Source organism: Panthera onca, chromosome D3 (assembly GCF_046562875.1).
Source record: "Panthera onca isolate mPanOnc1 chromosome D3, mPanOnc1 haplotype 2, whole genome shotgun sequence".
NCBI classification, from domain to species: domain Eukaryota; kingdom Metazoa; phylum Chordata; class Mammalia; order Carnivora; family Felidae; genus Panthera; species Panthera onca.
This window is the reverse complement of record NC_138350.1, coordinates 81,984,053-82,009,673: the sequence shown is the minus strand read 5'-3', so window position 1 is coordinate 82,009,673 and position 25,621 is coordinate 81,984,053. Positions and strand designations below refer to the sequence as shown.

At 38.8% G+C, this 25,621-nt stretch overlaps 1 protein-coding gene across 1 annotated transcript in view; it reads right to left on the bottom strand.

Annotated features, from left to right (window-relative positions):
* CDH7 (cadherin 7) overlaps positions 1 to 19,830 on the bottom strand; it is a 108,809-nt gene extending 88,979 nt beyond the window's left edge. Inside the window, exon 1 of the mRNA XM_060614051.3 lies at positions 19,509 to 19,830. Coding sequence (XP_060470034.1) covers positions 19,509 to 19,718 — 210 coding nt within the window. The 5' untranslated portion in view covers positions 19,719 to 19,830. The remainder of the gene's footprint in view (positions 1 to 19,508) is intronic.
* Positions 19,831 to 25,621: the final 5,791 nt, after the last annotated feature.

Below are 25,621 nucleotides of genomic sequence, written 5' to 3'. Positions count from 1 at the left end.
ACGAAATGACTCAGTAATAAGGAGTTAAAAGATGCTACCAAAACTTGGTAACCACTTAAGTTCTAAGCATTCTGGCAGGTCAAGGACAATGTCTCCATAGCAGACACATGGACAGGTTTCCTAGGACTTATTTTCTCATAGTATATTTGAACTGCAGCTCACCAGTTACACCAGAGGACAGGAATTACATAGGGATTGCACAGCCAGCCCAATAATCCGATTCCCCTTTCTTCTCTGCCATCATCTGCTACTCACTTCAACCAGCCACCTCGGCCCCTTCTGTTTCCCCAAAAGGATCAGGCCACTCTCGGCTAAAAGACACTACTCTTGCTATTTCTCTGTTTGGAATTTACTTTCTCTGGGTGTCCTCTGGGTTCATTCTGCATCTCCTCTTGGACTTTGTAAAAATGCCCTTTTTAGTGAAGCTCACTACCCTTCAAAAAATGGTCACCGCTTTATGGATACTCTTGATTCCCACCCCCTTATGTATTTTTCTCTACATGATATATTAGGATCGGTCACGTTATTTTTACTTGATTTTGCCTCTGTCCCCTACTAGGATGTACGCTCCATTACACTTTTGGGGCCTTTCTCCGTGGGTACTTTCAGCTGATATCACTCTTGCCTGACTTACTCTGCTCAGGATTTCCACCAAAAAGACCAAGGTGATAAAATATGACATCAGACGTTTGTGAGCACTCTTTGCAGCGTCTAAGTCAAAGATCCTCAAGGTATTTTCTTCAGCCCACCAACTTTCTCTGGAGGGGCCATAAGGAGATGGGTCAGAATTTCAGTAGGAATTTCTGTACCATTAAATTTTCCATACAAACTTTTATACCACTAGGGGTTAGTACTAGCCCCTAAATAAATTTGGTATTTATACAGTGAAATTAGAATACGGTTATTGTTTATGGATTCTAACACACCATTCTATAAGAAATATGGTTATTATGAAACAGCACATTTTTGCCAACCTCCTAGGTCGAATATTCGCACGTAATTAACTGAAAACCCTACCGTTTCCATAAAGGATAATGTATTGTCAGCGATGTTTTGGGCTTTTCAGAATTTCCAACTGCTACTTCTTTCATAACTATTTAAATTATCTTCATCGTTATCAATTTACTTTTCCTCTGGTTTGTTTACTTGCAGCAACGTGTTGCCTAATGACAGTATTAAAGTGTTCACGCATCGTGCTCAAAATAGGACTTGTGCGTATTCTCTTTGTTACAGTGGATACAGTGATTCTTCAATATCCCAGATTCTGCATTTGTGAACTTGCCTCCTCACTAAAATGTACATGTTCTTGGTCATTCGTGGACATGCGCCGAGCAGCAATAAATTGGGAGTCTCCTTGTTCATCGGTGCCCGACTACGGCTGAACAAGTTACTGCTCTGCCTTCCCGTTTCAGCTCTCATGTTGCAAACAAGTGTACTTTTTCAGGTCTATATAGTACCACATTTTCATATTTTGTGCTTTTCGTTGGTGCCTTTGAGGTTTAAAATTGCCCCCCCCCCCACCTCCACATACTGCTAAAGTGCTGTCTAGTGTTTCCAGATGCAAGAGGGCTATGATGTGCCTCAGGGGCAAAAAATGTACGTTAGTTAAGCTTTGTTAAGGCATGAGTTAGTGCCGTTGGACATGTGCTCAGTGCTAATGATCCACCAACTACGTATCTATCTGTCTAGGTGTCTTTGAACAGAAACTCATAAAACAAGGTTACAGGGTGATCACAAGATGAAAATGTGACCAGTTAGGTGGTTTCCCCAGGAGCAATGGTTCAGTATTTTCTAATTCGGTGTTTGTGGCAATTTTATAAAAAACTTAATTACCATAAATAGTAAGCATTAACAGCATAACCACCCATCCAATGGAAAATTGTGTTCCACTTTAAGACTTCTGTTAATGTTAAATTCCATTTCTACCTACAGATAAAAGTTAATCAACAGGGTAGAAAGCAAGGTCCTTTGCCCTATTTAAGATAGTAACTCTTTCTCCTGCGTGTCAGATATTAAAATGCGGCAGACAGAGTGTAAGGAAACGAGGGATGGACAGAGGGAAGAGAGAAGAGTGGAAATGGCAAAAGTAAAAAGAGCTTAAAAATGAGCTTGAATTCCACCTATTCTATTGTATATTTCCTTCTTTCTGACAGCACTGCCCCTTAAAATGTGTAAAAGGTTAACTTGTAAACACAAAATTATTTTTTTCTCAAGCGAAATAGCTCTAAACTTGTACCAAGAAACCACATTCAAATAGTACTTCATAGTAAAAATAGTTATTCTATGTACATTTGCATAGATTTACATAAAATGTATACGTACGGTCAGATTATATTCATGCGACTTGAGAGAAAGAATTAAGTGTTATTAACCTGATTTCTTACTTAAGTCAAGGGTTCTCTTCTCAATTATTTTTTATCATTTACTGACTGTCATTGCTATAAAATTCAGCACGTCTGAGACAGAAGAAAACAAAAGATTGAACGGGGCCAATCTAAGTAAAGGGGACTAGACAGTCCATCAAATCTGAGGATTCACTGTCAACTCTCTGATAAAACGGCAATGGTGTATCCATGAGACGGAATTAGAGCTTGGCAGATGTTCCTTCTAAAACACTGAAAGAGGCGGTCAATGCTTCCCATTCTGTCGCATCTTAAGCAGTTCTGTGCTTATACTTTATAGTTCCACTGACTTCCAACAAGTTTTGGTGAGACCATATGTGATTCAAACGTAGACCACACTAGTGCAACTGAGTCAGAGATTGAGAGAGGAAAGTCCTCTTTTTTGCCTCTCTGCCAAAAGGTCGTGACCAGCGGGAAGCGAGTTAGGCAGTTAAGGGCACACGATTTAAGGACCAACTCACTCTCAGTTTTAGGCAAGTATTAACCCTGCCCTTCTGTTTCCCTGCGAGCAAGAGCCATCCTAAGGATGAGGCACCAAGGGCACAACATTTAAAGAGGTGCTCACTCAGGAAGCCTGGGTGGCTCCGTCGGCTAAGCGTCCGACTTCGGCTCAGGGCATGATCTCGTGGTTCACGAGTTCGAGCCCTGCATCGGGCTCTGTGCTGACAGCTCAGAGCCTGAAGCCTGCTTTGGATTCTGTGTCTCCCTCTTTCGCTGCCCCTCCCCCGCTCCCACTCAGTGTCTCTCTCTCTCTCTCTCTCTCTCTCTCTCTCTCTCTCTTCCCCTCTCTTTCCCTGAAAAATAAAAACAATAAAAAAATAAAGAAGTGCTTACTCTCATTCATGCGAGTTCTGGTGGTAGAATAAAAAAAAAAAAAAAAGAGGGAGGTCGTATATTCCTGGCAACAAAATTAAAACAGTTTTCTCTGTGCAGGTGTATGTGAGTTCAGTGCAAGGTACTGTTGAATCAGCACAGCATCAGTTCTCAATTAAAGCAATAACAGACACTTAGGTATAGCATTTAGTTGCAGATCAGCATAAAGTAAACACAAAGGAAAAGTCACTGACTCCCTGAAAAAAAACAGATTAAAATCACTAAAAGGCTGATGACACCTTTCAAGGAGATATAATCAAAACTAAAATAGACACAAGTAAAGGATTTATTTCCTTTAAGCAGACACTGTTACAGATCCACCAAAAGGGACACTTGACTAGTTTTGTGTGCATTTATTTTTACGGGAACGTGTCATGTTTTATGTACACTTATTGTTAACTTGAGTCACAGTTAGAGTCTGGTGGTGTGTGAGAGCAGCTTATGCCTTAGTAGAATTCTCACTTCCTCCGGGCAGGGGATAAAGGAAAAAAATTACCCTAAGTCACGGGGTCAATCTGTAGTAAAGAGTTTGTGAGGGGCGCCTGGGTGGCTCAGTCGGTTGAGCGTCCGACTTCGGCTCAGGTCATGATCTCACAGACCGTGAGTTCAAGCCCCGCGTCGGGCTCTGTGCTGACCGCTCAGAGCCTGGAGCCTGTTTCAGATTCTGTGTCTCCCTCTCTCTCTGACCCTCCCCCATTCATGCTCTGTCTCTCTCTGTCTCAAAAAAAATAAACGTTAAAAAAAAAATTAAAAAAAAAAAAAAAAGAGTTTGTGAAGTCCGGATATGTATTCTCTCCACTCAACTAGATGCTTATGTTTGGATGGATAAAACATAAACTTATCCCTCTGAATGGATGAATTTGCTCCAGCCTGAGAAGTTTTTCTTTTTGCCCATAAGCTAGCCTCATTGCAGACATCAATAAGCATCCTAGGAGCTTTTGGGTGGCTTTAGCATTCATTTTATCTAGAAACCTTGTAGTTTTTCATGGTTAAACTGTATACAACTTGCCCTAAAACTCACATGGCTTTCATTTGGATACAGTGAACTGAAATCATGATTTCTGTACATGAAAAAATTCTAGCTACAGAAGCATTTCTTCACCTTTATATTGTAGAACTGAATTTAAAAACGCCCTTCTCCCTCTGTAACACATATCCTTGGGATCACTTATTTCAAAATCTCGTCTTTCACTTTTCTTTAATTTATAAAAAAAAGAAAAGAAAAATAACCTATGGCCTTGTTTTTCCCCTCTGTTTTCTTTTCTTTAATCATATTCTAGAACACCTGCCAGCCTGAACAGATTCTTTGCAATGGCAGTTCCTAGAAGCTGGTAGTATTACCGAATATGAACACTCTCTATCCCACCTCTTGTGCCCTGGCAAAACTATCAGAATTGCAAAATATTTGGTTTCTATTTATCCAATGACGAGAAGGGAAAAAATACATGTTTATACAAATATTCAAATTACATCAAGACGTCCAATACCTTTTCTTCTCTCAAAATGTCAGAATTTTACTACTCCAAAAATGTTATGCAAGCAGTATTCTCAATACTTAAGCTGGAGATGTGTAAATGCGACCATTTTTGGAACTAAAATGAATTAGTTTAACTTAGTTTTTGCATTCAGAACTCCATGGAGTACTAGATGGGCACACCCTAGCAATTGGTTCCAGCCAAACTTCCGACCAAATAAAAATGAAGTTCGAACCCAAAGCATGGTCAAAAAAATAGCCGATTGGGGAAAAAAATAGCAGATTAACAAGCAACCTCATTTACCTAGTTCCATCCAACATCCCTCTTCTTCAGTAGAATTCTAATGCCACTGGAATCTCTTGCCTCCTAAACTCTCAAAGATGTCATTAACTTTCTAGATTTGGAAAGAGTTTGAGAATAAAGCAATCCTGTGTGTGTGTGTGTGTGTGTGTGTGTGTGTGTGTGTGTGTGTACGCTCTAACCTTTCTGCTAATGTACGGTCTGAAAAGCTGTCTTATGTAATTTTAAATCTGATTTGATCCTGAATATATATAGTATTTAAAACAGCAGCAAAATCCTGAAAGCATTTTCACGGTACCTATCAAAGTATCACTTATCAATTACCAAAAAAAAAAAAAAAAAAATCCATAGGAATTGCAAATTCCGTTTCTACCCTAAATATTTTATAACTATAACTGGTAATTTTTCTCCCCATCAGAAATAGCTTTCAAGTTTCATGCTTCATATATTTCAAAGCACTTTAATACAGGTCATCTGCTGGAGGTTTGGGGTCTACTTCGTGGCCCAGGGGGATTGTCTGTCCCTCTGTGATAGATAAAAGAATAAGGAAGGTGATTTAAATGACCTTTCTGTGGGTGGCTCAGTTGTGATGTCACAGTCTTGAAATCAAGCCCCATTGGGCTCTGCACCAGGTGTGGAATCTACTTGGGATTCTCTCTCTGTCTCTCTCTCTCAAACAAACAAAAACGTATATAAAGGACTTAGCTGTGGTCACAAAGTACAACAATGTGATGAATCCTGCTTGGGTTTCTCCTTGTTTTCTCCTTAGACTATAGTTTGTTTAAAATACATATTCCTTAAAAAGAAAACACCAAACTGAGAAAGTAGAGATTGAAAGTGGAGTAAAAATATTTTCACTATTATTAACAATAACAGATAACCCTTAGTGCTCCCCATGTTTCAAACAGGAAGCACTTATATTTACCTTATTTAGTTCTAACAACTGTATTATAGGAGGCCTGTTATTAACCCATTTACAGAGATGAAGCGGACAGAAACGGATTAATTTCCCAGTAAATGCTGCTGCTGAGATTCCCACTCAGATCTTCCCGAGTTATGAGCCTGAAGTAGGATTTAACAGTTAGGCTAAACTTCCTCCCTATGCCCTAGCATAATTTATCAACTCATTACCACTCATTTTAGGTAGTCTACCCAAAGAAGACCACATAATGTGTAAAGAGCTGCAGAGTTTCCAGTTCCCTTTGAGAAAACAAAACAAACAAACAAACAATTGCCATCCTACTTTTATAAAGCCCTTGCTTGTGGAGTCTAACCCTAGTTTCCTTTTATCCTCTACATATTTATCAGAAAACCAACTGGGGGCGCCCGGGTGGCTCAGTCTGTTGAACGACCTACTTCGGCTCAGGTCATGATCTCATGGCTCAGGAGTTCAAGCCCCGCATCAGGCTCTGTGCTGATGGCTCAGAGCCTAGAGCCTGCTCCAGATCCTGTGTCTCCCTCTCTCTCTGCCCCTCCCCCACTCATGCTCTGTCTCTGTCTCAGAAATAAACATTAAAAAAAAAAATTAAAAAAAAAAGAAAACCAACTGAACTATTCCTTCTATCTTTTGCACTTAACCTCCAGACAGCTCCAAAATAGCCCATCTCCTTCCCCTCACCTCTATTCTCTTTATGTATTTCTTGTTCCAGTTTCATGGCAGATTTTAAAGCAGGGCCAAGCCATCATAGGAATCATAGAGGTATAACTCATAAAACCAAAGGAAAATGCAGACACCCGAAAGGAAGCGTATGAGAAAGCCCGCATCGGCAGCCTGGGAGGAAGTTTTCAGTGTATGCTCTGGAAGAAGAGAAACTAGGCTCATTTAACACTTTTCTGAGGAGAACACAATTTGGAGAGATCAACTTTGGCGTTCCTAGTCAATGTTCAATTTTATTAGAGCTTCCTTTTGTATATTCACTATTTTATGATCATATACATTGAGTTTTAAACCCTGATTTTTCTGCATTGTTTTCTCTAAGAGACGATAATAATAATACTAGTAATAAGAATAATAAGTAATGCTGGGCGCCTGGGTGGCTCAGTCGGTTAATCTTCCGACTTTGGCTCAGGGCATGATCTTGTCATATGTGAGTTTGAGCCCCACATCAGGCTCTGTGCTCACAGGCTTCGGATTCTGGGTCTCCTTCTCTCTCTCTCTCTCTCTGCCCCTCCTCTGCTCACGCTCTCTCTCTCTCTCTCTTAAAAATAAACATTAAAAAATTAAAAAAGAAAAGTAATACAATCATGGCCTGTGTTGATGACGGAATTCATACCAACGGGAATAAAAATCTCAATTTTTCTTGTTTTGAACCTAATGGATCAGTTATGAATTACTGACATTTAATCCTGGTTGTCAAATTTTGAGACACTGAGAAACAAGGAGAGCTAAGTCTGAGGAAAATTCTGGAAATAATGTCAAAAAAAGGAATGCTTGAGATAACGTTACTTAATCTTTTCAAGCATTATTTCAAATGGGAGGTGGGCTGGGAAATACCTGCCTTCAAATATTTCAATAGCCAGATGTAATTCAGGTTCCTAAAAATAAGCGTCGTCCGTATTATTGGTCCTAAAACTCTCCTCAATACAACTCTGGTACCTCACGATTCCAGAAGCTTCCAGCACATTTAATAGCTGCCAATGACTTTTGGAGCAGACAAGACCCCTTTCTTCATGAAGCTCAGCCACTTCTGTAAATATATTCGCTGACTTTCATACTTTATTTTATGCTTTCATATTAACACTTTTTATGCTTTCAAAAGCCTTGTGAGATGAATATTTTGTTCCTATTTTAGAAGTGAATGAATCAAAAAAATAAGCTATTTGCTCAAAGTCACCAGTCTCCAGGGGTGGGAGTCAGGACTCAAACCCAGTGCACAGGACTGAAATGTGTGTTTCCACCACCATTCCTGCCCCAACTAAAAGAGACCTGAAGCTACCTGATCTCCCTGATCAGCCATCAGAGAAACTGTATAAGAAATTTCTGAACTGGGGCACCTGGGTGGCTCCGTTAAGCGTCCAACTTTGGCTCTGGTCATGACCTCGTGTTTCGTGAGTTCAAGCCCCGCGTGGGGCTCTCTGTTGTCGGCGCGGAGCCTGCTTGGGATCCTGTCTCCCTCTGCCACTCCCCCAGCGTTCTCTCCCTCTCTCCCAAAAATAAACATTAAAAATAAATTCTAAATTCAGAGATTATAGTAAACAGGCCTGAAAGCCCCAGGCAGCTCTAATATGAAAAACAAGTAAAAATAAGGGTCTTATTTTCTTTTTGCTGAAAATATCTGATACTTACATAATATTTGGATTTCCACATTAATGATACACGTGATGCATGTAAAAAAAGGCGATAATGCATATTTCATAGCCAAAATTACACACAAGATTTTTTTTTTTTTTTTTTTTTTTTTTTTTTTTTTTTTGCTAAATTCCAAGAGAGGTCATGGCTTGGAAAAACAGTAAAGAAGCTATTGCATAACTGGTGAAGCCTCTCGAGTAACTTAAAATCCTTCCTCCTTAAAGCTTCCATTTCTCCCACACATCCTTTTAGCTCTGGCTAGAACACAAAAAATGGAGTACTGTATCAGACTGGACTCTGTCAGTGTGCCCAGAATTTATGGAAGACTCAAACTTAAACATAAGTCAGAAGCCACAGAGGGTGTGAAGAGAGTGGCACTCAACTGCGTATGTTACAAGATGTTAATAGTTTGAATATTAGTCTCTATGTTTTTCAGCATCGGTGCCACGGTGAAATCTTAATTGGATCGGAAACCGAACGCATCGCCTCCCTCTGACCCTTACTGCGAGTCCTCATTCATTGGCATATACTTTCCATCATCAATTGTACTCACGTTTCCAACACACGATCTAATCAATGGGACAAACAGCCTTGTTTCGGATCGTTACACCCCACAACTGCTCTTCCAAATGTACCGAACAGAGCTGTTATGCCACAGGTAAGAGTCTACTTGCAGATGTTGTAAGGATCAGCCAAAAAGGTTACTTAGCCTTTGCAACAAAGCTTGTGTTTTTAATTTCAGTGTCAAGCTTCACGATGCCATGCCATCATTCGATACCAATCTTTGTAAAAAAACGTCGCCGAGGTCGTGCATCTGCTGCACAACTCCAGTCACCTTATTTTCGACGTGGCTCTGGGTCTCTTTAGACTCCATGTGTGACTAGCAATCAGTCTTAACTGTTGATAGCTTCACTTCTCTTATATATAATTACACTGAATCCCAAAGACTATGGCTCACCAGTATCTGCTTCCCCTGAATAAGCAAAATTAGCTAGCGGCCTAAATTCAGCTCTGTTATGATTCAGTTGAGAAAATTATATAAACTGTGTCAAGGATAGAGTGGGTGTGAGATACAGAACTGAGTTTTTCCAATATGTTGTGAAAAAGGAAATGCTGACTTTTATTTCTTCTTCATTTCAAACCAAGTGCAGGATGTGTAATCTTTTACTCGCCACACACATTCTGCTCCAGTGTGGACCCTTAGATGACTCACAAATGAGCAAAATCTAATTTAAGTAGGGTTTGACTAATTTCACTAGTGATCATCACAAATCTTTCAAACCCACATCTGTTGAGAGCATTATGTATGTGTTGTCCAAATCTTGATTGTGTGTTTTCAGTTAAATACCTTAAAACATGTCAGCATTTTAACTAAGAAGATAAGTAAATATTCTAAGGGAAGCATTCTTATCAGATAATTGCACACTGTTTACACACAAAACTTGCCGGAATGATGTTAATCATTTTGGTTCTTGTAATTGCCATTCCGGTAACACAGTCCCATCTTGAGAAATTAGTCTGCATTTATCTTACAGAAGACAAGGATTCTAATTTAACGAGGAATGGAGATGGCCTCACCTTACTCTATTGCACTGCCCCACCCCACCCCCCAACCAAACACGCGTCTTTTGGGCTCTCTCTCTTTTGCTTGTGTGGTGACAGTTCTAAAGACAACTTCCAGGCTCTCGGCCTAAGAAGACCCAAGGCTGGCTGAGTCCAGCATGAGTATTTTCCTGGCCATTTCCTTTTCTCTAGATGCCACCGACTGAGGTATGTTCAGACCTTCCCTTCCAGTGAAATGTTAAGCCATGAGATGCAAAAGTAAGCTACGTTGATTTGGGAACCTATCTTGGTCCAGGCCAACCTAACAAATGCTCCACGAGCCCATCCCATGGAGTGGAATACTGTGCTGCAATGTAGGTAGGGCCAACTGGTTACAAACACTCCTTGATCTCTCTTTTACAACCCCTTCTGGGTTGGGCTAATGGTCACCCCGCTTGTTTGAAATGGTACTTTTATCAGTTAAAAACTCCCGAAGTGTATTGTATCCAAAAATGAGATTTTTTGAAGGATGGCAGTTTTTTTTAATAAAATGGAATAAAAGTCCTAAACATTTTCTTCCCAGACTCTCAATAGTTTGTTCTCTTTGCAACCCTATTCTGAAGATTTCAGTTCTAGGGTTCATTTTTAATATTTCTGCATCCTGACTAAATACCACGTAATCTCTCCATTATTACCACTGCTTATCATTCCAACCATATTCACCTTCAAGATTTGTTAAATTTTAGTAAGTAGTATGATTTGAGAGCACTGTAAATGTATTTGTTCCTTCTTGAACATGTGCTGTTTTGTTTTTTTTTTTATTTTTTTTTATTATTATTTTTTTTTAACGTTTATTTATTTTTGAGACAGAGAGAGACAGAGCATGAACGGGGGAGGGGCAGAGAGAGAGGGAGACACAGAATCGGAAGCAGGCTCCAGGCTCTGAGCCATCAGCCCAGAGCCCGACCTGGGGCTCGAACTCACTGACCGCAAGATCGTAACCTGAGCTGAAGTCGGACGCTTAACCGACTGAGCCACCCAGGCGCCCCGAACACGTGCTGTTTTTAAAGGCAGAAGTTTCAAACACATTTGTTAAAAGGGCTCAGCGGTAGCACAACTGAATCTGATACTTTGCAAGAAAACAAAATATTTTATAGACCTAAAATATCTTGTTAACATTTTTCCAGAAATTTACTTCTGAGAATTGATATAAGCATCCATATTTGTTTTCTAACTCTTCTAAATTATAGCTCTAATGGTTGTTCCCTTTCTTGTTTTACTTCCAAATGTATCAATAATCTCATTTCTGATATAAGAATGGTTCCTTTCTAATGCTGAAGATTTAATCAGCATTCACTATGAAACAGAAATTTTATAGGCTCTTAAGAGAATCATTAGAAGAAACTGTCATTACTAAATCTTTTCAAACACTAAATATAATTCTCTTCACTGTTTAGATTTCAATTCTCCTGTGAATATTTTAAAATGTAAGACATCTGATGGCACTCTCTTGAGCTACTTTTTCCACCTTAGCCAAACCTGAGTATCTATTATTTTCTCAAACGATATTTACAATTTACAATTATGAGGGTTAAGTATTTGTGGCATACCTTCCAATGTAAAACAGCTCTTTATTTTTTGTAAACAATGGGAGAGAAAGCTCTTGTTGTAACTCTATGTCAGTAAACATCTTATTGGAATCCTGGACTTTAGAGATTATTGTTGCCTGGTTGAAAAGAAAAAAAAATATCAATTTCCCTGAGACATACTAAATTGATGTGCTTTGGGAGAATAAGAGCAATTTCTATGTAAAATTGTGGACATTACCTGATTGTATTATAGATTTAAATTCGACCCATGAAACGACCCCCTCATCCCTAAAAATGGACAATGAATGGACCGTCACCCAAGAAGCCCCTTCAAACCAGTGGTAGTATTTATTCTAATCCATAGTGACAGCTTAAATAATTTTATACCTCCTTTAAGATTTCAAAACTTTCACATGTATTTTCAGAAGAACCTAGAGACAGCACATTAACCAAGTGACCAAAGTCAATATCAACACTAATGAATCATATCAACGTCCTCCTGACAAAAGGCACTGAGAAGTGAACAACATCCCCTCTGTGGCATCCTTGTCAATACCTCACCTAAAATATCTCCATGAGGAGGAAACATGAAACTAAGCCAGATCGGAAAATATGCTACCAAGGGGCTCCTGGGTAGCTCAGTTGGTTACGTGTCTGACTTCAGCTCAGGTCATGATCTCACAGTTTGTGGGCTCGAGCCTCACATCGGGCTCTGTGCTAGCTAACAGCTTGGAGCCTGGAGGCTGCTTCAGATTCTTTGTTTCCTTCTATGTCCCTTCCCCATTCTCTCTCTCTCTCTCAAAAATAAATAAACATTAAAAAAATTTTTTTTTAAATATGCTACCAAATCACTGGTCAAGAATGACAATGAAAGACTGATGAACCATCCCAGACTGGAAAAGACCCAGATCACAAAATAAGTGTGAAATGTGATACTAGGTGGGCTCCTATCAGACAAAGTACAGTAAAACCTTGGTTTGCAAGCCTAATTGGTTCTGGAAACATGCTTGTAATCCAAAGCATTTGTATACAAAAGCAAATTTCAAGAACCATTGGCACAGTTGTGATCGTGTGATGTTCGGCATCACGCACTATTCATATTGCAAGACGTCACTCATCTATCAAGTTAAAATTTGTTAGAAACGTTTGCTCGACTTGCAGGATACTCTCAAAACAAGCTACTCGCAATACCAAACTTTTGCTTTACTTTATTGTAATAGTTGGAAATTTTTGACTACGATTTGCTGTAGATAGTAATATATCCATGTTAATTTCATGGTTTAAATATTAAGTATAGTCATGTCCAATACTAACATTTGGAAAGGCTGGATTTGGGAAAAGTACTCTGCAACCTTTTGTAAGTCCGAAGTTATTTTAAAATAAAAATTCTAAAGTGTTTACCTATTTGATCTCCATTTTATATTTGTGAGGATAACATTTTATTATGTTTTAGAACAGTGCTCAAAAACAAGGAACTTGTAAGTATATAACCTAGGGTTTCTATTTATTGATCTTTCTACTGCATAAAGTTTCCCCCCAATATAATTTTAAAAGACTCTGTCCTACATTAAAAGAAAGTAATTTTTTATTGCTTTGGTTTGAAGATTGTATAAAAGGATTGTGAAATCACAGAGGTATGTCAGGTATCCTCATGCAAGCATTTGTTCACGGATGCATGAATTAGTTCCTCTGTTTTTCCCACCTCCACAGCTGTAGATTACCTGTAGAATTTACTGCTTCCCCATGCCATCTGGTTACCTTCTTGGCTTATCAACGAGACTAAATTTTATGAAGAAGAGTGGGGTGTGTGTGTGTGTATGTGCGCACGTGCGTGTGTGTGTGCGTGCATGTGTGTGTGTTTTAACTCTCCTACCTAACACAATACCTATCATAGAATAGGCCCTTGGTAAGCATTTGAAGAAGAAAAAGGAGAGAGAAAAAAGAAGAGAACGTAAGAGGCTTTACAGCATGCCAAAGTGAGTTTGGGGGAGATAATGTTAAGCATATTCATACAAACTATAATTTCGCTCTGGTGACCATAATCATTATGACAGATAATCAATACAAATCATGCAAAATGATCAGGATGAAATTTCTTCCAATACAGTTCTTATCCATATGCTTGAACCAGCAAAGGTTCAGTGACCGCCCTGCTATTTATCTAAATCTGTCAATTATCTTGGTGAGTTACAGAGACTGCTGCAATTTCTGTGACTCTATCAATGAGCCCTGCATATACAGCTTGTCAAACAATTACAGTGCACTTAGTATAGAAAGTGCCTGATAACATCATTTTACGTTATCTCTTGTCGTTTGCACTTAAAAACACAGCTTCATACAACATAAAAACACAGTGGTATAGAATGAACGTTAATTTTTGCTTCTCCCATCAATGGGCAACAAGTAAAATACGTACCAAAAAAAAAAAAAAAAACCACATTAAAAATGACAGCATTTTTAAGTGACTTTGACCAACACAGATACTCACAAAATTTAGAGCCAATCTACACTATCTAGTTTGACTATTATTAGGCTGATAACTGTGAGTTCTCTCTCCTCCATCTAGAGCTGTGCAGCCTCCCCTGATAAAGCCTTTGGCAATCGTAACCTTCATTTCTAACCTAAGATAACTTTAAAGAGAAAACGACCAATGTTAAACTAAATTAATGGTAGGATTTTTCATTTTAGTGGCAAAAACTGACATGTTTTATTTCCATCATAGTTTAAAGGAAATAAACAAAGACTCTGAATCATTGATCTTATGCGAAGAAAATGCATTTACTACTTACTAGTTATGCTGGAGTATAAAAGCTAAAAATAACTGTCAAAAGAGTATTTCTAAATATCTAAACGTATTTGTATCCCATAGAGCTGATCCAAGTCCAAATTCATTTTGAAGCCACAGGAGCCCTCCATTTCTATTAGCAAAGAAACAAAAAGATAAGAACAAGAGTCTTCTTAATTCACTCTGCTTATGAAGACAATACGAAAAGGGGGTTTTTCCATACATACAAAGGGCAAACGAACTGTATTTTGCTGTCTTCTACGACCGGAGCCAACTTTAAGTCATCTATAGATTTGGAGGACACTTTTGCATTCTTGCTCTCCCAAATCTATAAAATAGAAATTTGACTATGATGAACATGCTCTTTCCTAAGGAATTAATATTTGTGATTATTTTCTTTTTGTGCATCTAATATAAATTCGCCCCATTAAGGAATCTAATGCAGAACTCAGTTTTTAAACACAACCTATTTTCAAGATGAATATTTCTTTTCTGGAACGCTGAACATAGCTTCAGTTATCAGGAGACAGAGAATCTCTTGGTAGGAGATACTGCTGAGGTGCAATCAAATGCACGGAAAATGCTCACCGACGCTTTCCAGCAAGCTTAAATTTAAAGCAGAGTGAATCCCACACTGCATTTCTTATATATTTGATTTCGACCAGAGTAACAGGTATAAATTCTGCCTGAATGAGGAGGGAAGAGAGGGGAGTAGCCTAAAAGGCAAGAGTGATGTTAACAGCTAGAGAGCAGACCGCGGAACAGGCACGAAGCACACATTTCAGGGAAAGTAACAGCCCGGAGCACAGCCATCAGCTAGCAGCCCATTATGGGCAGAAGAGATGAAAAACACTTAATACCTGGAACAGAGGCCGAGTGGATCTGTAGACAAATTTTTTTTGTGTCAGGTGGTTAAGGGGACATTTAGTGAGAAATGCCAAGGCAAGGAAAAGACTAATCTAGAAAAGTGCATTGTGATGCAATGAGAAGGCTGGAAACTGCTACTTCCTGTGTACTTCAAATAGCCAGTTCAGGGTGACATTAAGTCACGGGGGGGGGGGGGGGGGGGGGGAGGGGCGGGGGAGGACTCTCCACCTAATTCTCCCTGTAAAAGGACAAGAAAACAGTCATGACGGTAATTAAGAGCTACTCTTAGAGAAGGGCACACTATTAGTCTTTGAAACAGTACTCCGTACGCATGGTGACTATAGCTAATGACACTCCACTGTATATCTGAAAATTCCTAAGGGGGGAAATCTTAAAAAGTTCCCATTACAAGAAAAAAATAAAATTGTAGCAATGTAAAGTGTAAGGTGACAGATTTTAACTAGATTTACTATACTGAACATTTCATAATACATACAAATATTGAACCATTATGCTGTAAGCCTAAAACTAATATTATATATCAATATAATACGTTATATATATGTACGTATATGTACGTACACATGTATATATGTGTATATATTTACATACATACACGTTATATATCAATTATGCCTCAATAAAGAAGTCCTGCCACAGTAACGTCTAGTGATTCTTTCCTTAAGTCTATATATTTAGATCCACGAGTTTATCAATTTGTATCACAAGAATAAAGTGGGATGCTAATGGTAAATGCCAGATTCTAACACAGCCCAGAAGTATGTACCAAGGAGGTCTCTTGATGAGGGTTCTAGAAGCACTGCTGGTCCCCTTCCACAGACTGTTCTACTTTGGTCTTGACTTGTTATGTTACACAAACCCAGGAAACTGCCTAAAATAATAATAATAGCACCAGCCATCTTCTAACCACATTAGCCTCAATGTCCTAATGACCAAATTTCATTTAACACATCTTGTTGCCTACCATCCATAAATATGGTCTCCAAATTTGAAGGTCTAAAGAATTGGATACGATCTCTCTGACATGTGAATTCCCTGTGTTTAAAGAATCACCTGCTTACTAACCATATTTTTGCCATAGTCTACTCAGAAAGAAATATGAAGATGTGCTGTATTTCTAAGCACACCCTACACAGACCATTCTCCTAAATGACTGCAAAAAGTTTAAGTACTATTTAGCACATAAAATAATGTCTGATTTCACTTGAAGGATAACAAATACAACCCTGGACACACAATAAATCATCTGAAATGCAGTTCTTTTCATAAACAGTATATGTAAAGTAGATAAATAGAATGTCTAGATTAAATTAATATATGTTCCAAATATTTTGATCTCATTTATTCTCAGAAAAACACTTGGATTATAGGTATTATTAACCCCACTGTCTTTATTTTTTTAATGTTTATTATTTATTTTGAGAGAGACAGAGAAAGAGCATGAGTGGGGAAACGGGGTTGAGAGAGAAAGAGAGAGAAAGAGAGAGAGAGAGAGAGAGAGACAGAGACAGACACCCAAGTATGGAGCCTGACGCAAGGCTCGATCACATGATCACAAGATCATGACCTGAGCTGAAATCAAGAATCAGATGCTGAAGCAACTGAGCCACCCAGGCGCCCTTCATTATTCCCATTTTAGAGCTGATTTTAGTAATATTTAGTAAATTTTAATAATATTAGTAAAATTTAGTAATATTGGGCAATTTATCCAAGTTCCACAATGAGTAGGAAGTCATATAGTCCGCAATAAAACTGAAGTCGATCTGACACACACTGTATTTATCCATTATGTGATCAAACTAGACTATCATGTTCATCAAAGTCATTATTTATATTTTCCAAATTAAGTAGCTGGACTGTGTCAGGAAGGCGAAGAGTCTGACCATCCAATTACTACGGGTTAAATATGCATCCAGAAAAAGTAACGATTGCGTTCCTTCTTTCCTTTCCATGAACATCTGTCTCTCCATTCTTCCACGTCTACATCTATAATTTTTCATTTTCTATGTCCTATGAAAACTTTTGGTCACACCCATTACCTTCCTCAAGTTAAAAAAAAAAGGAAAATCTATTTATTCCACATACCCCAAGTGATCGAAAATGTACCAAGGTCAAACTCATTGTTATAACTGCTTATTCAGACCAGCAAACCAAGGAGATTCATTTTGGCATCTCATACATACAATCCAAAAGTATTCAAGTTCTCTGCCACCTCCTCCTAAGCAAATGTAAATTGTTCCTTTGAAGCCTTTGGTGCTTTGTCTATAAATTCCCTCTCCATCTCAAATTATTTTACTGTCTTTTTTTCTGTATTTTTTCAGTCATGGGTTGATTGGTTTTTTAACCTATTCACCACCCTGGACATTCTTTTACTGTGAATGGCAATACTGAACTCCCACGATATAGCCTGCAAGAGATAAACACAAATTTGCTTCCTGTCACATAAAATCTACTAAACAATGGTCGCTGATTAATTGAAAGAGAAGCACAGATAACATTACCAATCAAGGAATCCCACAATCTCTCTCAGAAAAATGACATCAGCATTGCCCAGTAGCTTTATGTGCATTTGGAATTTAACCTAGGGGCATGCATTTCCAGAATTCGAAATGGACTTACAGGGATTATTTCGATATACACACTCTCAATTATGATGTGAAAACTTTAAAAGTTAAAATAAGAGCACTTTTAAAATTTTAAGTAATGTTGATTTCGAAATCTCAACCTCATTCAAGCAACTCCATTTAAAACTCAATTAATGGGAATATCTTCGTTGCCTTTAGAAAATTTTACATTCCCATAAAAGTGTGATTTCAGCTAATAACTACTGATTCTTTATGAATTAGTTGATTTTTATACACCTATCTAACGAAAACAAACTTTGATGAATCTGTTAAATATTCATTACAAATGAATGAAATTAAAAGCTAGATTCCTCGTCAGTAACACCGCATAATGATTACTGCTCTCACTTCGTTTACGAGAATATGGATAAGAGAGACTGAGACAGAGAGATTTAGTACATGCACAGTATATATGATGGTACCCTACTGGTTAAGGCAGAATGGCTCTGTGTACTTACATATTCTTTGTTAGGTCAGAAAAATGCTACAATTGGGCATATCCTACTCCACATCCCTGGAAACCGTTAACTTGTTCATCCTTTTTGTTTATAATATAGTATCGGTATTTGTAAAATATAGAGGCATTAAAAGAAAAATAACATAATGAAGATTACCTTGACTTATATAGATACTCATCAACAAAAACAGATGTTTCACTCTTATTTAAGGTGTGTTCAAAGGAAACAATGATCCGTGGAATAAACGGCAAAGATTCTTCCTCAAGCACTCAAAATTGAAAATTCTCTCAGATAAGTTCATCAGTGTGCTACGCTCCATTTTATCAAGAATAGACACATAAAACTGGCAAAGTACAGAAACGTGGATGTATAGACATCTTGCCAGTGCATTCTACTTAGAAACTCTTTACCAGTACCAAAACGAGAAATTCCAAATATCTTTACAAATATGAATGTTATCAAACTTGCAGTAGGTTAGAGACTGGGAACAGGATACAAGGATAGTAGGGGGAAAGGCCATGCTCTCTCCAAAGGCCCCTCAGTTCAGAAAGCGTTTGAATGCAAATCCCATGCCCAAGTATTCAAAGGGAAAGAATCTGTGGCGGGAGGGGAAACATCCCAATTTGGCTCCGACGAGGACGTGACCACCGAACCCACGTACCACAAGGTGCCCACCTTTGGTCTAATATCCATTAGAAACTGACTTCTGTTCGCATTCATTTTTTAACCAAAAAGAAAATCTAAAAAACAAAACCACAGATCCACCAACACAAGACCACCACTGAGGAAAGGGGGGTCAGAACCGCTCATGACTGAGGGACAACAGACCCAATAATGTCACTTGGCGGTTTTTCAAATGCAAGTATCAGAAAAGGAAAGATACGCATAAAGTTAGTTGTGTGCACCGTACCGACCCCCAAAAATGAAGCTAAAAAACAAATCGACTGGCTAGAAGCACCCACCACTCTTCGTTTATTAGCGAATATTCTTGTTCTAATTTTGGAAATAAAAGTTTTATCAGTGTGCCACAATCCTGGTAAACTAGACATCTGCGGACTCATCTGGATGCAGGATTAAAGCATCACTCCCTAAATTATGGCTTCACCGTACGGACACCAACCCAGGCTCTCCTTTCAGAGGAACGAATGCCAAAAACTTCACGAACTATTTCACAGCAGCAACAAGTTTACGTGTTCCATCCCCAAAGCAAAAAGAGCAGTTCTCCATCCAATCGCAGACATTCACAATAATCATTTGCGACTTTGAAAGGCCAAATGCCCTACCTTTCCTACATAGAGAGGGTCTGAACCCATGTATTCCTCCAGCACAAAGAACTGATTCCACACCCAGCTGCGCTTGGTCCGGGACCTCCCTGATTGGAAATAGGGCTTTGATCTGGACCTGGAGAGCTCTGCTTGACTCATCCCCGAGAAACACAGGAAAAGCGCTATTAGCTGCAGAAAATGGCAGAGCTCCACTTTGCCCAACTTCATCTTTTTTTTTTTCTTCCTTTTTCCTGTGTAAGAAAAAAACCTTGACAAGAGAAAAGGCACAGTTCCAGTTGGCTCAGTAGCTCTTGCCTCCGGCAGGGTGTCAGCTGGGAGTCCAGAGATAATAATTTGTAGAGTGTTCGATTGTAAGGGGTCACCACTGCTGAATAACCTTCGCCAAAGAATGGTGTAATAGGTACCTGGCAGAACAAAAGGAAGAGCCAGTGTCAGAAACCAGAATACATCATAACTTTTAACTCTCATTTGCTAACTTACTGTTGATCTTCCCCCAGATACCGGGAGTTGGATAATCATTAAAATATTGATGATGAACTTCAAGACGTACAACGACTGGTGCCATATTTCTAAACCACACCAAGACTGCTCATGCAGGATTACCCGGTTTACTTAATACAAATGGAGCAACGTCGGTTAAAGAAATCATCTTAATGCCAGCCTTTATCACTATTTTTTTTTTCTTTTATGTTACAGTCAGTTTCATTCGCTGGTATTAGAATATGAAAGCCAAGCTGCTCAAAGCAGGGATTTAACCAAATGGGAAGGACATATGCTGGCTTAAATCTCTTCTGTGAAACTGTAAAGAGAAATAAAGAGGTATGAGGTGATTCAAAACCGGTTGATTGATTCTGAGTCACAGAACACCAGCTGTTTTGATGTGTTCTGATTTGATTGTGATCAGCTGAAAAGCTCAGTGGTTTCCATTTTCCACCCTTCAAACCTATTGTCACGTCGGCTGTGTGGCCTGGTACGTTATGCCATAGGATGGCCGTTATTTGCTACCCCACGAATATTTATCGAACATCCTAGAGCAGGGCTTGTGCACACAGTAGGGCCTTCTCGCCTAAATATTTACAGATTACGAAGAGATCATTAGAGGGGTCTGAAGACTCAGCTGTCTTTGTGAGCCCCACTCACAGCAAGCGTGCACCCAGAAGGCGTCAGCAGCAGCATGGGAATAAAATAACTTTTCTTCTAAAGTCCACTTGTGTCGGATGCAGAATTCTTGACGATGCAAGAGATACAAGGTCAGTTACAAGAGAAACTTCCAAACATACCCCAAAACACAGAGGAATGAGGATTTCTGGCAAAATGCTTAAATCACTATGCTGCACTTTGGTTTGTAAATTCATTCGACTACCTATAAATAAATCAATAGGATAATGAAGGTGAAGGCTAATATTTGCCTTTTTTCTTTTTTTTTTTTTTTTTTTTGAGGGAGAGGAGGTAAAATACAGTTTTAGGAACATGAAGCCAAAAGATAGTTCCCAATCAAAGTAGAAAATACACTGTCTTTACCTTATAAGCTTTTCCATCTTTCTACCTGTCTCTCCTGTAACAAGAGTGTCTGTAACTCATTCGATGATTTCTGACAGTAAAGTCTGCTTATGGAAAATGTCTTATCTTGTAGAAGAAAAATGAAATGCATTAAACGTATTAAATACATTAAAATAGTCCACCCACCTGTAAAAACAGGTTGCACTTTGATCTCTGTTCTAATGAACACATTCGTGTTACAACTATGTTTATCAACTTTTGAAATTCCAGAGGGCACTGCAGAATAATCCAACATACGGCTGACATATGTGGAGAACTACCAGAATAGGCCAATTATTATCGGAGCATATTCACCATAACCTGGGCAATGAACACCTTCTCCTAAAATCCAGATCGGTCATCTCAGCATCAAAAAGGTCCATTTAGAAATCACTCTGGAAGGGTTAGTTGTTCTAAGACTTAGAATTATAAACAAGAAGTAATGTGAGGTCGTATCTTTGTATTCCCATGTAGCCACCACACTCCCCCATCAGGCGGAAAGTTCACTGCAGGGAGGTCTGAGCTAACCCACCTGAGACACAGGTTATCTGTAGTTAAAGAAGGCACATAGGTGTTTCTTTCTTTGCTGGGAAACAGAAACTAGTATGGACTAGTCTACGATGAGCCAGGAACTCATACTGAGTGGCTTTTGTGGGAATGGCTGTCATCGTGGGGAGGGCCAAGGTCATGTGGTTCCCTTCATGCCAGTGGCAAAAAACCATGTTCCGGGGCGGAGGGGGATGGTTAGAGTGTGGTCACAGGACTGTCGAGCTTAGGAGACCTGGGGCCAAAGAATATTCCAGTTTCGCTGCTCTACTTCCTCAAGAGAGAATGTGTTTTCTCAGAAAAACAAGGAGATAAATACTTTGGTCCCGAAGACAATTTTTTTTAAGGTAACATAGTTAAGTTATATTATTAAGGCCACTTTATGGTTCAAGTGAACTTGAGAACACTGTTACACGGTGAAATGCATTCAACTTTATTTTTAAAATTTTTTACTGTTTTATTTATTCTTCAGACAGGGAGACACAGAGACAGAGCATGAGTTGGGGAGGGGCAGAGAGAGGGGGAGACACAGAATCCGAAGCAGGCTCCAGGCCCTGAGCTGTCAGCACAGAGCCCGACACGGGGCTTGAACTCACAAGCCCTGAGATCACAACTTGAGCTGAAGTCGGATGCCCAACCAAATGAGCCACCCAGGCGCCCCTAAATACATCCAACTTCTAAGAACCTGAGTGGCAAATGGAATCCAGTATTTGGGGAGTTATTAAAATTATACACTCAGAAAAAGTGTGGGCACCTACACCAGAGAAGGATTCGAATTCCGAGTCTGCCCTGTCTTAGCTATGCAGCCTTGGACACATTATTTCAATTCTAACATGCGTTCCAGAGAGGAAGCCGTAAGCCTCTAACTTACAAAACAGATAACAACTGCATCTACTTCATAGGATTAAATAAGCAAATCATGAAAAACTAAGGATGATCCCTGATGCAACTAACAGCCTTAAAAAAAAAAAAAAAAAGCTGTTGGGTTATTATCTATTATTGTGATGATATTTTTTAGTTTAATACTGGTTATGTTAAAGTTAGTTTGTGAAGTAATGTTAGTTTTCATGTTAATGTTCTTTATAGGAAGATGTTTTAGACAACTCTTAACACTGAATGAAAACACTCTCGATAGTTCCAGTCACCGCCAGAGAACTATATGGATCATGAACCCAAAAATCTAGATGAATATGGACAATGGCACCAAAATACTTTTAAAAAAAGAATGCAGTACTTTATTTCCTAAAGGCATGTCCTCTGTGATTTTTATACGTCAAAGACTGGTATCAGAATTGGAGAGATTTGAGTTCACTCAAAATGTTCACTAATAAGAAAAAGAAATATAATCTGGACCAGGAACAGGATCACTGGGGTCTTTGCCCTAAAACCTCCACCATTTGCTATATGACCTTAGATCCCTCTGGGATTTCATTTTCCACATTTGCAAAATGAGGGAGATGAACTAAATTATAAAGTCTTTTTTTTTTTTTAACAGATGTAACTTCTCTGCTTTTGACAATTATATAGAATTGGTTTTGCTGGCCTTTTTTAAGCTGTGAAAAAGCACACATTGTTAATGAAAGGGCAGAATGATATAAGAAAGTCATAGGAATATAAAAGCATTTTTTTACATTTATGAAATTTAGCAGGAATTTTAACATGAGATGTTTAAATTACTCTTCTTGCCTCTTGAAGACCTTTTCTCTTCCACCCAAGACTGTGAAGTTACCAAACGAGCCAGAACATACAAAAGCAGTGAGTTATAAAACACACCATGGGTTACTTTATAGTCACTGGGTTAATATTTGTGAAAGAGACCGGAGATCTGTATTTTCCTATTTAAAACCAAGTGTTTTAAAAGCAGGGATTAATAAAAACCTTGGTGAACAGGAAGACCCACCCTAGTATCTAGAAACAGAAGTAGACACACGCAATTGATGCTGAGAACATATTTACAAATTTTCTTTTCATTACGATCAACTTCATGTTTTTAATATGGGAAATTAACCATGTAGGTCAATATATAAATTCCTTGGTAACTCTTCCATGTTTATGACTCAAAATCACTTTGGAAAAAAAAAAGTCCATTATATTTTTCTGCAGTAGTTGAAGGCTCTTGACCCAAATTTCATTTACCTTTCTTTAAAGGTCTTTAATAGTGTACAAGAATATTTTAACGGACTCTGTGTACATTACTGGAGGATAAAATTCTCATTTTTATGAAGCAGATGATTCTACAATACCCTCTGTGAAATGCACTCATATAGTCAGAATCTCCCATGTGAATGATTGTGATTGGACTAGGGGAGATTCATTGTTGATCAACATTGTTGACAGTGACTAATAACTCTGCCTGGAATGAACAACTGACAACAGCAGGGGGAAAGTCACAGGGCAGATGACCCTTCATCATGAGGCTTCCCCAAATCCTTGCCTTCCTTTACGACCAGATCTGGTTTTCAAGGTAAAGACCAGTACAGAGGGTCAACCCAACTAATCCTGACCTGACCTGAGAGATCATGAAGGAAATGATAGGCTCTGAAGCATTATGAAAAACCTTCCGTTATTCGTGGTCTTCAAAGAGAAGTAATCAAAGCATGAACTTGAGATTCCCTGCTGCAAATAGGCTTCCTATCATCTCACAGTGTCCGCACTTAGAGAGGCACCCCAATAACATTGTTTTTTTACATTTAAATGAATTTGAGCACACAACCAATCACAATTGTTGCCATTTCTCACAAAGGGTTAAATTCGGACTCGCAAATCTGTGCCCCAAAGCAAAACCCTGCACCCTGCCTAGTTAGGTCTCCATCCCTCTAGTCTTTTCCCTTCTTTCCGCCTCCTGAGTTTCCTATTAACAGAGGGAAAGTCCCATCAGAAACAAGGGAACAGTCCCCATTAACAGAGGGAAACAGTCCCCACTGTTTCCCCATCAGAAACAGTCCCCATTAACAGAGGGAAAGTCCCCTCAGAAACAAGCCGAGACCCCTGCATCCAAGCGGTGTTATGTGTCATTATGTCCTACGTGGGAAAGCTTGGGGCGGTGACCCACTGGAGGTCTGACCTGTTCACTATTGCTGGCTCAGAAAGAAAGACAGTGCAGAACAACGATGTGTTGGGATATATACACACTTTGGGTAACTTCTACAGATCTATGTCAACTTCCAGACAGTTACAAATGGGTAGCATTATAGCTGTGGGGAGAAAAACAACAGGTTCTACCTCAGGAGAAAAGAACTGAATAGGAGCCAACCAGATGTTTGAAAGACAGTAGTGGCTGCTACCGGACTGGTAATTTAAAATTTAATGTATGCATATATATCTAATATATATAATCTAAAATTTAAGATATACATATATATACATACATTAAATTTTAGATTACACACACACACACACACACACACACACACACATATCTGAGTAAGGTTTAAAATGTTTTCCTCTTGACATTTTAAAGCTAAAACTTGTAAGGGATGAAGCCCACTTACAACTGCACCAAAAACCACCCAATATCCTAGGAAAAAAACCTAACTTGGCAAAGAGGCAAAAGGCCTGTTTCCTGAAAACTATGAAACACTGATGAAAGAAACTCCAGAGGAGACAAAGAAATGGAAAGACATTCCCTGCCCACGGACTAGAAGGACAAAGTGCTAACATGTCTGTACTACCCAAAGCAATCTACACACTGAACGCAATCCCTATCAGAAAATAAAACTGATAAAAACCCGTGTTTTTTAACATATAACTTCTTTTTTTCTGCCAAACTAAAAGCACATGAAAATCATAATAGTGGGATCAACACAACACAACACACCTTAATCAAAAGAACAGAAGAGAGAACCTCCAAAAGGAAATTTTAAGTGGATGGAAGCAAAAAGGAAAAAAGAAAAGAAAAAAAGTCCGTGGTAAGGATCCGTCAAGTAGTTATTTACTGCGTCAACATCATTTATTTGACCTGACACCACTTTTACCGTGCTACTTTTTGGTTCCAATTATTTTTGTTCAACTAAGTGGCAAAGAAT